At 47.0% G+C, this 23,035-nt stretch overlaps 1 protein-coding gene across 13 annotated transcripts in view; it reads right to left on the bottom strand.

Annotated features, from left to right (window-relative positions):
• Positions 1-23,035, bottom strand: part of NAV2 (neuron navigator 2) — a 411,390-nt gene that overhangs the window by 42,141 nt on the left and 346,214 nt on the right. For all 13 annotated transcript variants that reach the window (XR_009504671.1, XM_059931256.1, XM_059931258.1 and 10 more), the window contains 7 exons: positions 20,024-20,076; positions 15,198-15,221; positions 15,009-15,083; positions 10,377-10,460; positions 9,869-9,980; positions 8,415-8,560; positions 5,487-5,659 (listed from right to left, as the gene is read on the bottom strand). Coding sequence is in view for 12 of the 13 variants with exons in the window: in XM_059931256.1 (XP_059787239.1) it covers positions 5,487-5,659; positions 8,415-8,560; positions 9,869-9,980; positions 10,377-10,460; positions 15,009-15,083; positions 15,198-15,221; positions 20,024-20,076 (667 nt within the window). In the remaining variant the exon portion in view is untranslated. The remainder of the gene's footprint in view (positions 1-5,486; positions 5,660-8,414; positions 8,561-9,868; positions 9,981-10,376; positions 10,461-15,008; positions 15,084-15,197; positions 15,222-20,023; positions 20,077-23,035) is intronic.

The following is a 23,035-nucleotide window of genomic DNA, read 5'->3' as shown; positions in this document are numbered from 1 at the left end:
GTTCTGTTGATTTCAAAGATTATAGGAGCTGAGGTGTGGGGTGATCCAGAAGAGAAAGCTTTGACATTTCTTGGAACTAAAACAGAAAAAAGAAAGGAAAAAAAGCCCAAGTTCATGAAGTTACAAAGCTGAAGCTGATTATCTCTGAATGACATGGTGAGCACGTGGTCTGTGCAGAAATAATCACTCGAGCCCTCTCTCCAGGACCCAAGTACTGGATCTGAGGCCAAACCAGACCTGACCTGTGAAACTCGGAGAGGGAGTGGAAATGTTAATTGCCAAAGGAGAACCATAATAATTGTTAAAAAAGATGTAATTGTATTTCAGGGGCAGAAAGGACTAGAAGAAAAATTTAACGCCTGAACAGCCAAATCTTTTTGTGGCTATTTTCTTGACCTGCACCCTGCGCTGTTTTGAGAGATACAAAATCATCTGCTATTTTAAAAAGTTGTCAGCATCCAAGAAAACTTCTCCACTTCAAAATCTGAAACCTCCAACAGACCCTTGAAAAATCTTATAATTATTCCCATTTCATACCTATGAGAAACTGAGGCCAACAGATTTGGGACTAAAAGAGCTAGAGAGACAGTAATATCTTTAGAAATCAGATCATCCTCTGCCCCCCCGCCAACCCCCCAGCTCTCTGTGCTTTGGATAGCCTGTGGTTTGTAGGGTTTAACTATACAGTCATACTTTCTTTGGTTTGGGAGGTTTTCGAGGGGAGCTTGCAAAAACTGGTTCTCTCTTGGGAAAGGACTATGGTTTCTGGGTTTAAATGGAGTGTAAAGTCTGAACAAAATTCCACTGTGACATTCTGGTCTTAGCCAAACCATGTCCTGCATAGATCTCGAAGATTCCAGTTCACTGCAGAGAACAATCAGCCTTAGTCCACCCTGTCTGTCTGTCTGTCACACGGCAAGGCGCTTTGCTCCAGTCTCCTTCATGTGGCCTGTGCTTTTTCCCCCAGAAAGCTTTCTCAGCAAGAGAGACAACATCTCCTCCACACCCACTTTGTGTAATTTATCACATGGGTTACTTTGTGAAGCTTGGCCAAACAATGACTTTACAAAGGGAAGCAAACTAAAAGGAAGAAAGTCTGTTGGGAGTCCAAGGCCCTCCCGTGTCCCCCACAAATCGGCCAGTTCTCAGAAGCACAGCACAGCGAGGCCGCACAGGAGGGGTATCCTACAACAGAGGTGATGTTGAAAACAAGCCCCAGCTAAGAGTTAGTCCCCCTGTGCCTACTGCCCAGGACAGAGCCTTCTCCCCTGGTTCTGCCGAGTCACTGATAATCACTCCCTGCGTGGCCCCTGGCTCCCCCCTAGGACCAGGGTTCTTCTCTGCCTCATTTGTAGTATCTGATCACACTGATCGGCACATAATGTTTACTGAATACATAGACCACTGTGTCAGGCATCTGCAGCGTATTATTTAATGCACTACGTACACTACTAACTTTCGGGAAGAGACACTACAATTATCTCCATTTTAAAAACGGGGAGGCTGAGACAGAAAGAAATTGACATGCCCATTAAAAATGTGAGAATCAGAAACAAGTCTGATGGGTCTGCTTAACTCCAGGGCGCAAGCTCCTGAACTTCACCCAGCAGGCATGGATGAACACACACGGGTCCCCTCTATGGACCACTTACTGAAGCAACCTGATGTTAATTTTTCCTACTCAGCCCCTAACACTTAATTCCAGCATATTCCTGCCCTCATGCCCAGGAGGCAGGGTTGGGAGCATACCTAACTTTACACACCCTAGTGTGGGAAACACTGCCTTCCCACATGGCCATTCCTTCCGCCCACGGGGTAGGAACTTTTCTGAGCCCCGACTCCTCTGCCTTTGGTTTCTTCTTTGAACGCCCTCTCGCGTCTAGATCTGCACATTCTTACAAACCCTTCAAGGCTGGAGAGAAGCATTTGCTCTCTGCCCACGCTTTGGAAAACCAGACCCAAAGCAAACATCTCCAGCGTGCCTGGATTCTGTGGAATGTCAGGAAAGGGCTGCTGAGCCAAAGGGTGGGCCCGCCTGCCCCCCAGTCCCTATGGGGAAAGTGGTTTGGAGGAGCGCTCCTGCTACAGGCTCTGGGAGCCCCATAGGCCGAATGCATCGCTCCTTGGCCGCCCGGCAGCTTCTGGCCCAGTGACTACTCCCGCCTCCAAACAGTTTCTTCTCTCTGCTCCTGGGTTTCCACCCACCTCGCTGGCTGCTCTACTTTCTCTTCCTGAACCTGAGGTATGAGAGAGCCCCAGAACTCAGTCCTTGCCCCTCTGCCTCTTCTTCATCTCCATTCAACCCTTTGGAGAATCCCTCCAGCTTCCCAGCTTTCGAAACCACCTCTGAGCCCACGTCTCCCAAATCTCCACCTCCAGGAACTCCAGGCTGGCTGGCATTTCCACAGGGATGTCTACTAGGCATCGCAAACTTTGCACGGTCAAACCAGAGCCGCTGATCCCCACCTGGCCCCGTGTGTGTCTCCCACTCATGCCGGAAACAACGCCACCACACACCCAAGTCCTCGAGTGGCAAGTCTAGGAATATTCAAGGATGATCTCACGTTCCTGCTGAAAACTCTCCAAAGCCTACTTATCACACAGGAAATCAGCCGCAAATTCACCTTGGCTTCAAAGCCTCACGTGTCCTGGGCCCGGCCTCTGCACGGCAGGCCTTCTTCCCACCACCTCCTCACGCGCCCGAGACGCAGCAGCCAAGCTGGCCGGCCCCCCCTTTCTCAGACACAGCGGGCCTGCTTCTGGGTTCTGTCTGGAGGACTGCCCTGCTTGCTGGCAGGCAGAGTCGGCCACGGGTTTACGACGGCCCACCTCCTTCCCCTCCCGGGCACGCTCATGTCACGTCTTCCCGCCAAGGTCGGAAGCCCTGCTCAGCGGACTGTGGGAAGAGGCCTGGTCCACGACACACGCCTGCAGGGCCTCCACACTCTCTCCCCTCCCCGCCTGCTGGCTGGACACTCAGCAGAGGACACGGGCCCGCAGGACAGAGGCAGCCTCGGTGCCGGCATCACCACACGGCAGGCCGCCTGCCGATGAGGGAAACCTGTGTTGGGTCTGGAAGGAAGCAGAGATCAACAGTCACGGGTAAAGGCGCTGACCTTTGCGACTGAGTTTGTCACAGCAGCTAGTGTTACCGACGAGAACTAGCCAGGGGTTCTTCCTGGCACACAGATCTCGGCTGAAACGTCATCTCCTCGGAGGGGCCTTTCTGGACTACCCCGTCTGCAGTCGCTGCCAAGGCACTCTGTATCCCAACACACTGTTTCAGTTCCCAGCATGAACGCTCGGCACTATCTGATTCTTCTAGTTTATCCAGCTTTATGTGCTTAATGCCCGTCTCTCCCCCTGACATATAGGGTCTACACCGGAGTTGGGACTTGATCGTCTCGTACACTGTTGTCACCGGAGCCAAGAACAGCGCCTGGCACGGAGCAGACCCCAGGAGTGGAATCAGCTCTACTGTGTCACGTCCCCGCAGGCCCTAATCCCCAGGGGTGGTTAATATTCTCTTTGGTCTCTCCAGAACCGTCTTGGGTAGTGTCCTGCTCACATGGGCTGTCGTATGAGAAGTTTATACCAACACATAAAGAACAGATGAGGAGTTCCTTTTTCTCCTGGCCGGGAAACAGACAACTGGATTGAGATGCTCTGGGATGATGGCAGGTGAGTCACAGGCAGCTTGTCCTTTATTTACCTCTTGGGCACTCTTCAGGTCAAACAGGACTCACACTCCTGAACGCTGGTCTAACCCTCACGCCAGCACACAGGGCCTCAGGCGGGCACTGCGCTCCAGCGCTCAGCACTCCTCTCCCTCCCCCTGCTCGGAGTTCGCCCTTGCCCAGGATGGAAGTGCCCTTGCCCAGGATGGAAGTGCCCGTCCGCAGGGCCTTCCTCTTACCAGAGTGCTCCCCGAGAGAAGAGGAGCTGCTGACCTAAGTAAAGCAGACACCCTGACAAGGCCATGCTTCACTGGTAGGTGGGTTCATAGAAAAGCCAGGGCTCTACGCTCTGTCTCCTTGCTTCCACTGCCTGTCTCGTGTGCAGTCCGTGCAGGCGACGTGCCACCAAGGCCTGGCCCACCGTCTCACCCGCATTTCCGGCACCCGTCTGGTGAGCCGGCTTTGGGACGCTGGCGCAGGCTGCTGTCTTCTGCGGGCGGGCTGGCTGGCTGAGTGGACCTGGGGACGGCGCCACAGACCTGACCTCCTGAGATCGGAAGGAGGTTGCCCTGCACGTATGGGATCTGACCCGGCCCTCACGAGAACCCATGATGCAAATCCCACTTTCACCAGTGAAGAAACTGAGGTGTCCACCACTACCCCACCCCACTGTCCAACCCTAGCTCACTGGCTGTTCTGACCCCAGCCACAGCGGTCCTCTTCTCCCAGGCACTATCTTATCTCGCGGGAACTGCCTTTGCAGACAGACCCCTTGAGCTCTGGTTCCTCTTTCACTTCTCACCTGGTTGTGCCAAGGGCTCTGATGGAACTCAGCCCTAGCTCTGACTGCCCTATTGCAGGGGCAATCTTCTTCACCGCTGCAGGGAGTCAGCTGTGCCGCCTTCTGAGCAGACACCTGGGTCCCCACCTGCCTGTCCCAAGCCATTCCTGACCTCTTCTTGCCTCTAGATTCTCGGCCTCATGTTTTGAGATGGGGCACAGGACTGTCTCCCTGCGCCCTGATGGAACAATGCTCAATGGGTGCTCGGTGGAAAGCACGGGAGGTTGGCTGGGCAAGAGCAGATGACTCTTCCCTTCTGTGTACCTCTCTGCCAAGGGCAACAGCACCTAAGCCAAGGCCAAGGGAGCAATTGCCTGTCTCACTCAACCAGCTGTGTTCCCAAAGGGCTCTGTACAAACAGACTCATTTACAGTCGACTGGGAGAGTTCATGGTGATGAATCACTCGACGAAATATACAGCCCTTTGGTAAAGAGAATCGTCACTGAATCGCTCTGTTTTTTTAAACGTCTAATTTCTGAGTGCTGACCTCAGAGAAAGAGTCAACACTAAATGTTGATCAAAGAAGAAAAGTGTAATCTCTCTAAGCCCCGTCACCCAAGTGAACCAGAATTTCAGCCCAAACTGCCAACACTTATACCATCATCTCCCTGTCAGAGCACAACTGGCTGTAGCTCTTCACATCCACTTATCTTGTTCAATTCTTAGGATAGTATGAGACAACCACTATCCCAATTTGACAAAGAAATGGAAACAAAGAGAGGTTAAGCCGTTTGCCCAAGACCAGACAACTAATTATGCACACCGAGGCCAGCAGAACAGAAACTCGTTTCCTTTCTCTTTTAAACTCTCTGGTCCTAAAACACCGAAAGAATATGCACGGTCTTATGAACGCAAGACACAAAGGACCCCAAGGAACATAGCAGGACTGCTAGCCATTCCTATTGGAGAGGGTTCCCAGGGGCCAAAGATGTCATCTGACCACAGTGACCCCGGCAGACAGACTTACAGAGAATTGGAGTGAGAGTTCCTCAGCAGGGGAGTGGAGCCCATGGAACCGTTGTGTGGTAACTTTGGTGAGGAAGGCAGAGAAGAATCCGTCATCTCCTCAATGTCTGAATGAGAGGATGCCGACTTGGGGGACTTCTTCTTCCCGAAGGCTTGCTTGAAGGAGCTGCGTAACTGAATACACAAGACCGTCAGCCTGGCAGGAGCTGAGACCACCCCTTAGGCCTCGGCAAAACGGAGACATGCAGAGTGAACAGCAAATTACTTCTCCCACGCTTTCCCCCCAGCAATGAAAAAGGTTCCCAACAGCTCTCTCGAATCAGTGCATTAAGGGAAGAAGAGTTATCTGGTGTTGACAGCTCAGGGGACTGGACCTGTGGATAACATTCCATGCCTACTCTTGGCTCAAGACTAGATGCCAACAGCAAGACAGAGCCTGGCTCAGCAGATGGATGTCGGGAGGAGGAGGTGACACAGCAACAAAGCGGGGTGCTCAGACACGGTGACGGATGCGGATGAGGTTAGTCATATCAATGGATGGGTTAGCTTGGTATCTGATATTCACGTTGGTCTTGCTTACCTCATTGACCTGCCAGAGAAAACGCAAGCAAAAATGGGGAAGGGGAAGGAAAAAAGACAATTTTTAACAGAGAAAGCCAGTGACAGGGAAAGCTTCGGACTTTTCAGACATGACATGGCTAATAATAAACACCATACAGAGAGGAGGTTTCCGGTAGGATCAGGAATCTTTCAAAGCATTAAGGGCATCTTCCTCTATTATGGAAAGAGAGGAAGAGCGAGTCTGGAGGCCCCTACCATCCGAGCTCTGCAAGCTTCTCTGTCTGGTTGAAATGACTGTCCCACCTTCCTATACTCCTCACTCTTTTCTGACCTTTTATCAGTCATCTCTAAGCCTTATTATTATTATTATTTTTTGGCATGTCTTCTTTTCTTAGCAAGGGTAGCTTCATTGCTGCACTGGTCCCAACATGGCCGCATAGCTTTTTGATATATATACTTAGGAGCCCCTGCTGTCCTTCTATACAAGTAATATAATAAAAGCAGAAAATTAGCTGTCTTGCTTCTTGCTCAAAAAAATGATATTTTAAAGAAACGTATTAACCATATTGGGAAAAAGGAACTGGTATATCACAGATTCCCCAAACCATGAGATGGATTTGAAAATTCTAGTGAGAACATAAAGAATTTAAAGTGCGATGTCTGCTCTGAAAGCCATGATAAGCATGTATTTTTCTAGGCCAAAAAATAAATTTTCATCTTGAAAAATGTCTTTTAAAAAGTAATTTCCTTTTTCTAAAGTCTTTTTTTCCTACTGAAAACGTATTCTGGGCATTTTCTTAGCCATTGTGAAATTCAGAAAATTGGTCATTCTGAAATAATGGGAATTGTCTCCCTTCAAAGTTTCACCCATAGCAAACTGCATGTCCAGCTTGTGGGCGAGTCTGGATCCCATTTCTCTCCCATTTCCTACTTATGGCCATATTTCCAGAGAGTAGTCACAGAAAGAGAAGGATTTGGTATACATCAACCTAAATCCTTGCTTCAACCTCTGGTAAAATGTCAGGCAGAAGAGGAGATGATAAAGATTAGACAAAATTAAGCTTTGGGATTCTCTAAGGATGCCAATTATCCATCCTCCCCAATTGCACTGGTAACCAAGAGTTGTCTTAAAACAAACAAGTTTTATTTCCTGAATTAAAGAAAATGGATAATCATGATTTTTCATAGAAAATAATTCTCATCACTTTGATAATTAAATCAGACCGTATTTATCAACAGCACATTAGAAACAGTAACATGAGTTAATTCTGTTTGTTTAAGTCATAGCAAATGAGTTGACTAAAAGCCATTAGTAACATAAGGAAAAATTTAATCGGAACAATGAGAGGATCACACTGAACTGGCCTTTCGGCTTGCCTCCGACGAGAGTCATCAATAAGTAAAATGACTAAATCCTCGATTCCTCCATCACTAGACCTCGCCACCCATCCAAGATAACACAAAATGAGGGGGAAGTGCATGGGATGAATGAGGACAATGAAGCTACTGTGAAAACACGATGCTGTCAGCATTGACAAACGGGGCCCTGTGAGTCCTGGCCAGCTTCAGATCAACCCGGGGTGTCCCTGCACTGAAGTCGGGGAGCAGCAAACATCTGTCAGAACTGACTGTCACAGCCCTGACAGCAGAACTAAAAATTGGATGGGGAGAGGGGAGTGGAATTTCCCAAGAAGAATGGGAAAAACTGTTCAAGAGGCCACCGTATGGAAGGCCAAGTAGCTCGATGGGATTATGGAAGCATGGAGAAACACTGCATTGGACACTGGTTCTATTATATTTGCTATTCTGAGGTATGACCCCCGCCTCCCCCCCCCCAAATTTAGAACCACTCACTAACTGCTAACAACTACATTATGAAGCTTTTACTTACAGCAAATGGTCAAAAATTTTTCAAAGACAAGGGTGGGTGATTTAATGCTATCATAGGCAATTATGTAAATAAATAGATAAGGACTACGGTTAACGATGGGATAACTAGTGACACATATTCCAAAAAAGACTTTGGAACTAAGGAAAAAACCACTTAAGAGTAATTTTGCTCTAGTATCTGGAACTCTGTGGCCAGCATATGATGAGGAAGAAATGACACGTATGAAATGAAAGATGAGGGCTTCACGTAGTCTCATGAAACAGAAAAACTACAAAGAGGTCGTTATTTCATAAATCCTAGGGTTTGGCTGAGCACCACACTGATTTTAGTAGAAACCTGTCCACAAGCCACTTCTCTGGATTGACTCCCAAAGGTCTATGTTGTGAAGTTAAGAGCTAGCCTGGGCTCTATCTGGGGCACACTGTTTCCTAGCCTGACTCTGCTAGTGCCCATGAGACTCTTTGGATGCACACTTACCCAATTCTTTCTCTTCTTCTTCTTTGAATCACTCTCTATGTTGCTGCCCACGCTGGAGTGACTGGTGGCACTGTTGATGCTGGAGACGCTGTCGGAGGAATGCTGTCTGCGGATACGGAGGTCTGCGGACTGGGAGGTACCATTTCCTGGAGACCCAAGGCAGGACATCAGGAGCTGCTGACTTGAGCCCCTTCCTTTGCCCCAGGATTTACACCTAAGTCCACACACCCAAGGACTAGGAGGTATTTCCCATTAGACATCACCTTCTGTTCCGTGATGCTGGTTTTAAGGTCCTTGGGTAGCTGAGTGCTACGCCCTCTTTGGTCAGTTAAAGGAGGGCTCTCTCCATTTTACAAAACAGAAGTCAGGGGAGGTTTAGAGGTCCCCCCACACTCACTCTTTTGAGCTAAAATGCACCTGTGAGTTGCGGCAATACTCATCTGTGTCATGAGTGCCTCCTCCTTTGCTCTCCCTGCTCCTCCCGCACCAGCCTTCTTTCAGGCCCTTGGACATGCCAAGCCCATGTCCTCTCACCACCTTACAGGTGCCATTCTCTCTTCCTGGGATGCTCTTCTCCCTCTGCTCTGCCTGGCCAGCTCTTGCCAATCCTTCCCACTTCACTTCTAGCCTCGCTTTTCCAGGAGGTCTGACGTTTGAGATAACAGTGGTACCAGAAATAACACTGCCCAGAACAGTAGTGAGACCAAAATAAAGTTTGCAGACAGTGTTCCTCACAATCACAGAACGACCCTGACAGCCCGGTCTTTAAGAGCACTGGTTTCAGGGGCAGACTTGGGTTCTCGTGCCATTTCTGTTTCTCACACTCTGTGGCCTCAGGATGGGACTCTTGCCTCTAAAATTCAGTATTCCCCTCAGTACAATGCGGACAGGACCAGCACTGCACTCATAAGCGTGTTGTGGAGAGAAAATGGAATAATGAAATAATGTAAACACTGAGCACGGTGCTTAGAACACAGCGAATGTTCCATAAATGTTAACTCTCACTATTACTTTTCTATCGGTTCTCTTCATATCATTTTCTGGACGTAACTCCTCCTCATGCCATATCTCCCCCCACCACCCAAGTAAGATACACAAGGACAAAGCAATCCTTCCAAAATATTTTCCGTGACAAATGAGAGACGAACCCATTTCAGGCTGTCCCAGGTCAATATGTAAATATCAAAGCATTAGTGACGTTAAGGCTATGAAATACTTTGACACTTTGCCAACAGAGATATACTTTCTTCCATTTTGAGATACATCAGAGAAGAGGATGAGCTGGAACAGCTGTTTTCCTAGAGGCTGGAAGTAACTGGATTAAGTGCCTTCTAGGACCTGTCCGACTGCCACGGACACCCACCCTCTGGCAGGGAGGTTGCATCATATATTGTCAAGGGAGGGTTCCTAAGGGCAGGCAGGTCGCTGGTCTGAGGCTGTTTCTCTCCCTTTACCTTTGCAGTTGAGCTCTGGGGTGTTAATTACCCCATTAATGGCCGCCTGGGCAGCTGCGTTCTGTTTCTTCAGCAGCTCAATGGTTTTTCTTAACTCATTCAGTTCTGAATCCTGAGGAATAGAAAAAAAACCAGTGGTCATCCCCAAATCATTTTGTACCGAGTTCAGCTGAAGTACAACTTAGCGTCGTCAGCTTAGAGGAGGGTAGAGAATGAAGGAGTTGCAGGAAACCTTTGTGTCAAACATCAGGTTGAATCAGTTTTCAATAGGCACGTGTGAGTACATCAACGCAGAAAGAATAGGACTAAGATCTGTGGCCGATGCAGTTAACTGCCACTCCATCTAGGTCACATTTTCACTCAGCAGACCTATTCTTTCAGATTCAATTCCAACAGTCCCAACAAGCACACTAAAATCTATACAACTCTCTGGAATAAAAGAGGATAATGTTTTTAGGTTTGTTGTTAATTCCAAGCAGGGAGGGAAGAAGCATTCTTTCTGCTTTACCTTCTGCTCAGCCGTCATGGTTAAGCTCTGGAGCCTGATTGTCATGTTTCCAAGACTCTGTTCAAAGGCCGCCACGAGGTGAGCCTGGAGGGGAAAGACACATTTCCCTTCAGTTACATTATCTTGCAAGGTAGGAGTGCCTAAAGGGTGCCAGGTCTTAAAGATGGAAATCCAAATGGAGCCACGTGGGCTAGCCCCTGTCGACTTCTTCAGCCTCTTGAGCCCTACTCCTCACCACTCTCTGGGAGATCCAGTTACTCTAGACTTTCACGTCCTTCACGACCCGTGCTTCTTCCCACCTTAGGGCCTTTCTGCTGTTTCCCCGCTGCCTGGAATGCTCTTCTCCCAACTGCCTCCCTAAGTGAATTTTACCCATCCTTCTCAACAGACCTCAGCGCATGCCTTCAAGACACCCCCAGATTGGGTTGGTTCCCTCCTATTCACTCTCACAAGCACGCCGGACTGCTGATGTACACATGGTGATATCACAGACAAAAACACACACACTCTTGTGATTGCTGATTTACGCCAGTCTCCACTACACTGCAGGATGACCTTTTGTTCCGCAAGCACCAAGCTCACAGTAGAGCCTCACGTTGAGTGTGTTTGTAGGATAAATGAACAAAGTGGTTGGCAGATGTTGCTTGTTATAATCCGGGTTAATAAAAAGCCACCGAAAGGCCCATCTGCTACCTCCTTAGAGAACCTGCCCACTGTTTTCCCTGGAGTTATGACTTTCCCTGGGGCTCCCCTGCACTTTTGTATCCCTATTAGAAGACGGCATCAGACACACCATTATTTTACGTTCTACAAAGACAGATTTAAAAATGCCGCCAATTATAGTTGAAATATGCATCCAATTTTCAGAGTTGTGAAAAACATGAAAAAAATATATACCATAGAATTGAGAAATGTGATGCTTCCCTGTCTGCCCCTTTCTCTGAAACCCTCTTCAAGGGCAAGATGCAACTCTGTGTCCCAACACTAAGCCTTTTTCCTTCTTCCACAGAGCAGTAGGTGAAATATTAGTTAGCTGACCTAGGATCCTGATAATATTGTTAAAACCAAGGATAAAGAATGGACAACTCATCTAATCCTACTGGCCTCAGTTTCTTCATCTATAAAATGGAAGCAATATCTATGTTCCTCCCAGGGTGATTGTGAGCACTGAATGAAACAATATAGTTGAAAATGACCTATAAACTGTTAAGGAATTGCAAAACACAGGAATGGCTAGAGACTGCAGGGAAAGGAAGGGGTTTGGGACTGAGAAAGTGACAAAAGATACAATGAGAACACAGGTGTGGAGACATCAAGAAAGGGTTCTAGGAGCGGGGTGGGTAGATACACAGAAGGTCACAGGAGGAATCAGAAGGACCAGCAAGATACTTGATTCTTGGGAGAAGTGAGATCTGATGGTTCTGGAAACTTCTAGAGGAAAAGGTGACTGACTCACAGAGTGAAGAAGACAAGGGTGGGAGAGGAGCCACCCTGTGCTGTGAGGAGGGTCAGGGTCAGTGGACATTTCAGTTTGAGGAGGAGAGACTTGACAGGTGAGTGAGAGGCCTCGGTTACTGGACTTCATCAAACAGGGAGACGGAGGATAAGACATCTCTAGGATCAACTGCTGAGTCTCTTTTCCATTGGCCGTAGGAACTGGCAGGGAGCAAGGGCACTTGAGATAGAAATGTTAAGTGGACTGGCCAGCTTCTTTCTGATTGCACGCTCTCTCTTTATTAAAAATTGAGAAAATGCCTTTGCATTTTAAAATAAAGAGATATGCTTTAGTTTGCCCGGGACAATGTGGCAGAACAAAAGCCAACCAATTCAAGACATTCACAAAGTGAATGAAGCCAGGACATGGATGTGAAAAAGAATGACTGCTACCCTTGCATTTCAAAGGAATGACAAGGTCAAATTTAAATGACCGAATTTCCATTTATTTCAATTCTTCGTTTGATTGCCCCAAGATTCTATTTGTGGGCATTCAAAATTTCCCTTCAGTTAAAAACAAAAGCAAAAACCTGACCCCATGAAGACTGCTATCAAGAGAGTGTTTTTGCAACTCAAGAAGGAACCACATTCGCTCTGAAGAACCAGAGGATTGCATTTTGCTGGCGAGCAAAAGGACTGACTTTGTGTCATGATCTCGATTATGAAAATATGGGCCAGGAGGCTGGTTTAGAGCCGCACAACAGCCTTCTCAGCAAGCAGCATTCTCGTATTCCCAGGAAAACAAACACAAGTGGTATAAAAACACTCAGAGAAGGTGGCTTTGAGTAGTTCGTCCTAGAAAAACAAACACAGCTTGGCCTGCGAGAAAGATGGCAGACAGTAAAACACGTCAGCACTGCTGGCGGTGTGTGGCAAGACTAAATATTTACTTTAAAACAATACTGGGGCTTCCCTGGTGGCGCAGTGGTTAAGAATCCGCCTGCCAATGCAGGGGACACAGGTTCGAGCCCTGGTCCAGGAAGATCCCACATGTTGCGGAGCAACTAAGCCCGTGCGCCACAACTACTGAGCCCGCGTGCCACAACTACTGAAGCCCATGCACCTAGAGCCCGTGCTCCGCAACAAGAGAAGCCACGGCAATGAGAAGCCTGCGCACCACAACGAAGAGTAACCCCCGCTCACCGCAACTAGAGAAAGCCTGTGCGTAGCAATGAAGTCCCAACGCAGCCAAAAATAAATTAATTAATTTAAAAAAAGAAAAGAAAAGAAAAAAGAAAACAATACTGGATTCAATGGCTTTTGTGAAGAGCAAAACGTACTTCTGAAATAATAATAATACGTGAGAGATCTCACTCTTCTTGATCAGAGAGGATAGTTCCAAATGGCCCAATGTAAGGTCCCTTGGGGAAGCATGAGGTCACTGGAGGAATTAATCCAAGTTCACTGATAAGTAAATTACTTACTATTTTTTCATTAGTAAGGGGCAGCCATTGGCAGCTGTAATTCTTCACTAGGGGAGTAGCTCCAAATCACCTGTCAAACCTCACATGTTTCGAGGAGACCCCTGGCTCACCGGGTCTGGGGTAGGTGCTGGATTCGAATGCATGCATCTGGTTACTGAGATGAAGACTACCCACAGAAGAATACCTCTGCCGTCTTAACTAGGCTCTAAGCCTCAAATTTCAGATCTAACATCAATTTCTGATCTTCTTTGGATAGAGTTACCGACGGAGGAAGAAGTCAAGGAAATAAAGGATTATAAAACACACAGTAGCCTAGTATATTAGGGTTTTGGAAAAAACCCCAAAGATTTCCAGAAATGTAAGAGAGCTCGGGAGAATGAATAGTTATGGGTAGTTACCAATGACTGAGCCTATAATCAAGGTCAAGCACTGTGCTAGGCACTTCATGCGCAGACTTTAAAGTGAACTGGAAAGTTTCCTTGAGTAGACTCAGGCTCAAGCCAGGAATTATGTGGGCAAAAGCTGCAGATAAATATCAATTACCTTCCTGGTCCAAAGAAGACAAGCTTTTGAAGTTGCTTTTCATTTTAACAGCATGCTGGGAGTCACGCAGGTGGCTTTCTGACAGGCTCACACACACGGATATGTGATCTCAAGCTGGGTTGTGTGCTCCCAAGCAGGAAGCCCTGCCTCTGAGGCATCTCAGCACCTTCCAGAACCTCAGGCCCTGCCTTCTGAGCCTCAGCCCTCGCCAACTCACGGCTCTGCGCCTCCTTTATAGACTGATCTGATGGGGTAGGAGATCTCTGCCTCCACTCTGACCCCTCAAATCCTATAACCACACCACAGTTAGGAAGCTGACTTAACCACCTAACAGCTGAGAGCCTTCAGGATGTGGCCTGACCCTTGCCTTTCTTCGATGCCTCCCTCCTTTCCACTTCCTTCTCCCCTCCACCCCAGCCTCTTCCCCACATCCAAGCCATAGATTCTAATTACACTGAGCTATTTACAGTTTCCAAATGCACCGTGGGCTTTTGCACGAATTACTGTTTGGTTAGAATGCTGTCCTTCCCATGCATCCTCCCCTACACAGCATTCATCAGATGTCACCTCCTCCAGGAAGCCTTTCCTGCCTTCTTCCAGCCCCACCAAGACTGATCTAGGTGCTCCTCCTATATATTCCCGCAACTTTCACCCTTTATTGCTATCACAACAGCTATCATGTTATAGCAAAACTGTTTTGTCTCTCTGCTGTACCAGAGAAAGAACACTAAGATGACAGTGATTGTGCCTGCTTTGCTGTTGAACCCACAGTACCCGGGGCATAGTTGGCACTCAAACAGTTGCTGAATTGAATGCCAGTTGGCAGTGCCTCCTGAACACGTACTTGTGTATATTACAATTACAGAGCAGTCAGCTATTTACTGTGGAGCCTTAGATTTTTTTTCTCTTAAGACGAACATTTCTGAGCACTTAATCTATTTCAGGTACTGATCACATGACACCCCTGAGAGCTAAATATTATCATTCCCCAACACACAGATGAGCAAAGGCAGGCTCAGAAGTTAAAGAATTTGCCCAAAGCACAATGCCAGTAAGTGTCAGAGCTGACACTCACACCCACGATGCTAAAGCCTATGTCTTTTTTATTATACCACACTGCTTCTATAATGCTCAGAGGTAGCAATGGCTACCGCCCTGGGTCTGTACTCACATTTGCTGTCAGCTGGGTGGTCAAAGCGGAAACCTTCTCCTGGGAGGCATCCAGCTCCCGCCGTAGTTTGCGAATCTAAAGATAACAAGGGACAGAGTTACTTGCTTTGGGAGTCTACTTACAGGATGAGCTGGGAGAAATAACTGATAATAGCGAAAGATGAAATCCAACTAGCCAACTCTTCCTTACCTCTGACTGGCATTTTTCTTCTGGCTGTAAAGAAAAACATAGAAGAAATTAGACCAGTTGAGGAACTAAGAACAGTATAATCCTGCCTACAGGGAGTACCATATTTGGACACTTAGAGCAGTCTTAAAGATTTATTAGTTTCTTTCCTGATGGACTTTTCTGGATCAAGTGGTTCAATTAATATGACCAATCAGGAACGCCAAATATGAACAGCACATTATTTTAAGAAACTAGAAAGGATTATGAAATACGCTCCTGTTTTGGTGGTGAGGAGCCCCCTGTTCCCAGGTGGAGATGACGACAGGGAGAAGCTGGGAGGAGAAGGGGATAAGCTAGGGCAGAGTTGCCAGATTTAGCGAATAAAAAAACAGGACACCCAGTTAAGTTTGAATTTTTTTTAGTTTAAGTATGTCCCATGCCATATTGGGGACATACTTATACTAAAAAATTATACGTTGTCTACCTGAATTTCAAATTTAACTGGGCATTCTGTATGTAATCTGGCAATCCTACCTGGGAGGCAGGGAGGACGGCTCATAGATGAATTCTGCCCCATTTTATCCCTCCCTCTCATCTCCCTAGGGCACTGAAGCAGAAACAGCAGCAGGTCAGGAAGCTTCCCGAAGTGAGGGGGGCTGGGAAGCCCTGTCAGCCAGCCTGGTGACTCCCCAGGTTGTAAGGATGAAGGTGGCTTGTACCTTCCTGCCGCTCCATCTCTGGTCCCCCAGTTACCTGTGACCCTGGGGAGTAAAGACAAAGCCCGTAGGCCCTCTTGCTGGCAAAGCCTGCCATACTGGGCCCTGGGTCTGCGGTGACACAGTAGTCGGCCAGCCAGAGACTACGAGCTACTTATCTCTTCCCATAGGGGGAGCCCACATGGGTTGGGGGAACTATTCCTTCTCTCTTCTGGGGTTCCCGGGGGGGGGTCCATAAATGAAGAAACCCCCAACCCTCCCCAACTGCCCCTGCAAACACACCCTTTCTTGGAAATATTGGAAGTGTTCCTGCCCTTCTCTCCACACCCCGCCATCTGCACTTCCCTGGGGTGGAACAGTGACTTGGGAGCCAGGTAGGTGAGTGAAAATCAGGAAGGACCCTATTTTGTCCTTGAGTCCTCTATGTGTGTCCTAATCCAATTTCACTAGTGATAAACCCATTCTTTTAAAAAGTCAGCATCTGGTTTCTGGTTTCTACCTCTCTATTAGTTCAGGATGCAGAGGCGTATGATTTGTTAGGCCCCGTAGTCTCTATACCTAACAGCTGGGACAGGTGGGTAGCCGTTTCCTGTCTGACCGCCCTTCACATCCTGCTCCCACCGCCCTCACTCCTGGTCCTGCCCCAGAAGGCCCTCCCTCCAGGCTGGCTTCTAACAACAGTAAGTAATTGTTAGGTACACTGGGGCCAAATCAGTTAACCCTTGCAGTAACTCCACAAAGTAGGTTTGTATTCCATCTGAGGCTCAGAGAGGTTAGATATCGTGCCCGAAGTCACACAGCTGGACAATCTCCGCATCTAAGCAACACTTTCAGGAGAAGGTTTGGAGAAGTCCTCAGGGCTTACTCTTCCCTCTCTGATAATATTCAGCCATCTCTCCTTGTCTGTCCATCTGCCTGTCTATCAATTCATCCCCACCACCATCAGATATTTATTGATTTCTAACTATGTGTCAAGCACTGTTTTAAGAACCTGGGATACAGCTGTGAACATGACCAAGTCCCTCACATCTTATGTTGCTTACGTTCTGGTAATAATAAGTAGCATTTTATTGAACACTTACTATATGCCAGAGACGGTTCCAAGCACTTGACATTCATTATTCATTTAATCCTCATAACAACCCTTTCAGAAGGTACTAATATAATTTGCTCATGGCGACAGCTGATAAGTGATAGAACTGGGATTGGATCCAAGGTAGTCTGGCTCCAGAGCCTATGGATCTTAACCAGCACTTTCTCCGGCTCTGACTATAGCGACATTCTCCTGGAGGCCTTCCAGAAATAAGGCCCTGGCTTCTGAGTCTGATCCAAAGGAGAAAAGTTAATGGTGATAACGTCACAGCTATCTAACATTTGGGAGGCAAATGGAGGTCTGTTAGCAGGCTGAACCATCCAAGGAGAACCAGCCCTACTTCTAAACACTTCTATCAACAGCCTGCCTTGGGCGGCTGCCACTGTCTGTCTCGGTGCCCACCTGTCTCTGGGGCTGGAATCCTGCTCTCAACAGCAGCCTGGAGAAATCATGTGTTTTGTATCTTGCCCCAGCTGCTGCTGCTCTTCTGTGCATCTGGGAACTCCGAGGGAAGCTCCGGGCCTCTCTCCACTAGGCAGTTCCCCTGGGAACTCATCTGTTGCTCCTTACCAACGAAGAAAGCAAATCTGATGCCAGATGTGGCCTCTTCAGTTTTTTTCTACTCCAAGGGCCGGCCATGACCTCTTCATGGCATTTGTTTAGCATCAGGCTGTCTTTTCTTTCCTTTGTAATTAAAATTACAGGCAAATTTCAGCCAGAATGAACATTCTTGAATATCTAAGAATTACAGAGATTTCAGGGGGGAGAAAGCCTATTATCATCCAATAAGAGCCTTTAAAACACTCTGGTCTTAAACAGACTCTTTGGTCTGGGCTGGTGGCAACTTAAGACGCTCCAAAGATCTCTTTTTAGACAGCAAATACGAACTTATTTACCTTTTCATTTACAAAGGCGCCTGAGCATTTGTTTCTGAATTTCATCATCACCAAGGAGCTAATAATAGATAAGGGACCACACACCACTGCCTGGCCAGACTTGCAGTTTTCCTTGGAATTAGCATACCACTCCATCATGAAAATATTCAAAGGTTAGAGTATTTTGTAAAAAGTCCGCAAAAGCAACTTACATTCTCAGAGAAGGCACATATAAAGAACAGTACATGGGAACCTTTGACTCACCAACTAGTGGAATGTCAGAGGTTGTAGGGACCTCGGAGACCACTTGGCCGAGCTCCCTGAGGCCAAGGGCAAAACAGAGACCCTCAGAATAAGGAGGTAATTTGTCCAAAGTCATACAGTAAGGGGAAAACTATGAATAGGCCTCGGGTCTCTTGCTATCCAGATAAACATGGAATTAAAAATGATTATTATTAGGTCTTTGGTAATTTGTGAATTTATATCAACTCAGAAAGGACAATTTCAAATTTCATGAAAACACGAACTTCAGGTCCACACGCCTAGAACAAACGCTACTGAAAGAGAGGCCTGTAGCTCTAAGAACTCCCGGTGGTTGGCGTGAAGGGGAAGCAGCCAGGAACTGCAAGTGATGGTTTCCTGCATCTGAATTCTCACAGGTGGAGGAGCTCGTGCTCTTTCCCTCCCAGGCTGGCTGACGCAGGCCAGCCCCCATTTTTCACTTTTCTGAATGAACAGTGTGTTGACTGGAAACCCTGGGAACTCCCTGGGAATACATGGGGCTTGGGCACTGAAATGTCTGGTATGACTGCACTGCACCAACCCTGTGAAACTAGAGTTCCACATGCCCCCCGTGCCCTCTGTGCCTCTGGCTTCCTCTTTCGGAAGCAGGCTCCTTCCTCCACCTAAGCCACGTCCTCAGGGCTCAGCCCAGAGCCTGGCATATATCAATACTTGGTGCCAGTAACTACTGTGGAAGAAGTGAATCTAGGCTGAAAAGTACCACCTCTGGTCTGGTACCCATGTCACAGAGCTTCATTCTAGAGGAAAGGACTCAGTAGATGCAATAGCTGATAGTTAGAAGGCCATCCCTATGCTTTCTTGGATAACGGCTTAAATAACCCCTTCCCAAGGTTACCATATATAAAGTCTTTAAAATGAAAGCCAGGACTTTGACAAAACTTCAGACAAGATGACTAGCAGAGCAAAGAGGTCCTGTGGAGTTGGAGGGGCAAGGTGGGTAGGAGCAGAAGAGAAAGTTTCTAGGTCCTTCAAATCAGACCATGTCGGCAACCACTGAAGTCTGTTTGCTCACTACAGGCCTAAGAAAGAACAGTCAGGCCCTGGGCTCTTTGACTTGATTCTGGGATGGTCTTTAACTTACAGGGGGCTATCTACAGTTTGTCCCACTACAGAGCCGAGAAAACTGGCATTACCAAATACTGAATTATTAAAACATCTGTCCTCCATGGAATTAAGGGCTAAAGAATTCCCAATTCCTAATTAGTCAAATGTTTTTTTTCCTACAGGAATTCCCGAGTTAACGTTTTTAAGATAGTTATGCACATAGCTATAAAAAGTAAGCATACTGAATAAATCCAGTACTATATTTGATTAAGTTTGGCTTTTGTTCAGTAGACCTCTCACTGATGACAGCTATCATTTACGAGAGCTTCCTCTGTGCTGCGTACACTCTATTCATTGCTTTACGTGCATTTTCTTATTTCATGCAAACCTATTTTTTGAACACCTACTATATGCTAGGCCCGGTTCTAGGCACTAGGAATAAAACCAGAAAAAAGTCCTTGTCCTCAAGGAATTTATATTGCAGTGAACAGTAATATTCATAACTTTAATTCTCATTACAACGCCACAGGGTAGGGGGGCTGTTGTTCTTTCTACTTTACAGACAAAGAAACTGAGGCAGACACAAAGTTGAAAAAGGCATCTCATACATTCTAACTAGTTACCACTCGAAGCACACTGCCACTTTAACAAAAGTCACCTCCTGATTTATTGGTTGGTACATCAGTAACTGTTCGTGAATTTCAAACCTTGTTCCCTAATTAATTGATTCCCTTATAATGGAAATACTCTCTCTAGGAGACATGCTTGTATTTTATTTTTGACACACATAGCCACACAGCATTGATTTATACTCACTGTAGAATAAATTGATGACGTGCTGGAAACCAAGGAGAGTGAGGAACCATGAACTGTTTAAAAAAAGAAAAGAAAGAAAAGGTGAATTGCACAGTTGGCTACTTTGGAGCCGAAAAGGGGAAGGGAAGGAGAAACTCAGCATTAGAGGACATTACCAGGCTTGGAGCAACTTAACCTCACCTTGACCCAACCTTTCCTGGTTTGGTGACACGTCGGTGTCAAGTAAGGAATAATTTTCTATGGGAGTCATTTCTCTATTACCACATTTTTTTTTTCTTACAACATTCTAAATACTACCCCTGCTCTAACTATCAAAATAACACATAATTACTAAGCTAAATGTTTCAAGTACAGAGAAATGTTAAGAAGCATTTTCACTGCCATAACCTGTGTGACTCATAATTCTGTTACCCAGAGGCAATTTTTACCTGCTCTGTTCCAGCATATTTTATTCCTTTCTTTTTTCTAACGTATCCCCTTAGGGTTAAGATTGGGTTGCTAGCATCTGCCATTTGTATAAGCAAAAAGACGAGCTGATTATTTTGAGCATAGGAGGCTGGCTGTTGGCCATGGTAAATTCATTCTAGATGACCCTGTGGTAGAACATTGTTTAGAAAACATATCCACAGAAACATAGATTCTTCATTTGATTTCTATCATATCTACAAAGTGTCCTCTTTTCTGTTTGTGACTGGTACTTCGGGTACCATCCTTGTACCCTCCTCACCCCCTCCTGCCCCCAGCCAATGGAGACATTTTATTTTCTGTTTTCATGTAATTTGAACCATGGTCTTTTCCAGGACTAGGTATTCTGGCTGACTTCTCTTCTTGGAAACCAGATTCTTTAATGACATTTTCTTAGTAATCTCTCAACAATTTGTTTGAAAGACAGAAATATGCCTGTTGAGACATCACAGACCTTCTAATGGGGCACAGCTTCCCTGACCAGGAGTGGAATGCTTCTACCCCACACTGCGCTCTCACCTGCGGTCTGAGAGTGGGAGGCTGGGGAGGAACTTTCCATGTGTACTAGACGGCTTTCACCTACCACCCAAGGAGTGAACTCAACTTGGATCAGCGGTTGGCAGAAGCTACCTGCCCACAGATATCCCAGCAACGGCTCAGCCGACCACTCCGGTGCCTCCACACCGTCGCCCCAACAAAGCTTCCAACCTCCCATCTTTCATTTAGGTGCTCCTATCGCACTCTGAATCCTGCACGGCTCTCTCAAGCATGGCCTGCGTGGTACTCTGCCGTCTCAGAGTCTCTGCCCTTTCAGTTCCTTTGGTTTAGGAAGTTTCCCATTCCTGCCCATCCAAATCACCAGGATCGGCTCAAAGAGCATCTTCTCCTGGAGCCCTATCTCGTTTCCCCGACAGCCACCGGGATGGGCTTCCTCCCTCCTCTAACCCACACAGCTCTTGGCTTGTGTTTCTGGTCATCTTCTCTCTTAGAAGGTGCCAATTGCTCTGAGGCTATCTCTACACCGCCACTCAGATCCACCCTCTTCAGCAATGCCCAAGGTCCTAGATCTTTTCCTCCTTTCTTTCTCCATCCATGACTCATCTGGCCCATGCCCGTAAAAGATCAGTTTAAGGTGTTAACGGCCAATAATGGCTTTCAGTGTTAATATGTCCACACATTAACAGACAGGCCTCTCATGCCCCAGCCTAGGGGCCTAACGGTCCAAAGGGGTAAGTTACTTTAGCCCCAGGACACAGACACTAGGGGGGAAATTATGCTGGAGGCCAAGCTGAGGGAAGAGAGGTGAAAGCCATCCTTCAACCACACCGCCCTGCCAGACGCCCGCTCCAGAGGCCTGCGCAGGGCTGCTGCGTGGCCTTGGGCTGCTGAAAAACGGAGGTTTGTCTCTTCTATTTCTCTACCTCATACACATGGATTCACTGATACTGCCTTCAGCGATACCTCAGGGCAAGCTTGGGGCCGCAGGCAGAGAGGAGCATAGGCTTCGGGTGGAGGTAATTATTTTCCTCTGTAATTAATTCCTCTCACTTGTAAATAGCAACAGCAAGGCTGTGGTCCAAAGAAAGAGTCCTTGCTTTCCAGATCAACCCAAAGCTGAATATGGCTGCCTGAACCACTGCAGTTGGCCCTCCTTCAAGAAAACTGAGCCAAGGCAGAGCCTGGGTTATGTGGCCGGGGTACTTTTGGACGACAGAATGCTTATGAGACGTACAAAGCCAGAGCAGCAAAAGCATGCTCTGCAGCTTCCTCCCTATACCTGTACCTCCAAAAATTTGAAGATACAAGGAACCACAGAGAATACCTAGGCCTTCTCTGCCACTGACTAATCTGAAACCCAGAGAGGTTAAACAACCTGCCTAAGGTCCTACAGCATTCAGGAAGAGAATCTGCAGACCAGAAATCTGGAGATGGCTTTGCCCTTGACTGACCTTGTTTACTGGTATCTGAGGGTTTTTTTTGTTTTGGGTAAAGCTTTTTGGTATATTTAGAATGGTTTCCTAAACCCCTCATTCAATCTACACAGGCACAATCTGGGACCAAATAAGCAAAAAGTGCATGTTTGAGAAGAATTAGAAGGCACAGGTAGGGGTGAAATCACAAGATGGAATGAGACAACTGGGCATATTCCAGCCAATAAAGCAAACAAATGCCTCTGTTGTCACACTTGGGCACCATACATACATATACACACACATATATCTACGTCTATAGATATAGACGTAGATATATGTATATATTCAGCTTCATACTAATCAAAGCACTTCCTCATACTACTGTTTGAAGTGATCCTCATCATCATAGAGAATTTGTAGGTAATATTCCCAGACAGGGCAGGAATTTCTATCCCTAATGAACACAGGAGTAAATTTAGGTCCAGAGAGGCTAAGCCATGTGGTCAAGCACACACAGCTGGTCAGGAGCAGAGAGAGAAAGTGAGTCTGGGTATTGCACTCTAGTTCTCGCTCTGCCACTGGGGGCTGTGGAAGGAAAGAGTCGGTGAGAATGAGATGCAGTTCTGATGGCTAA

The sequence above is a fragment of the Balaenoptera ricei genome, chromosome 8 (assembly GCF_028023285.1).
Source record: "Balaenoptera ricei isolate mBalRic1 chromosome 8, mBalRic1.hap2, whole genome shotgun sequence".
Classification (NCBI taxonomy): Eukaryota; Metazoa; Chordata; class Mammalia; order Artiodactyla; family Balaenopteridae; genus Balaenoptera; species Balaenoptera ricei.
This window is presented reverse-complemented; position numbering and strand designations above follow the sequence as displayed.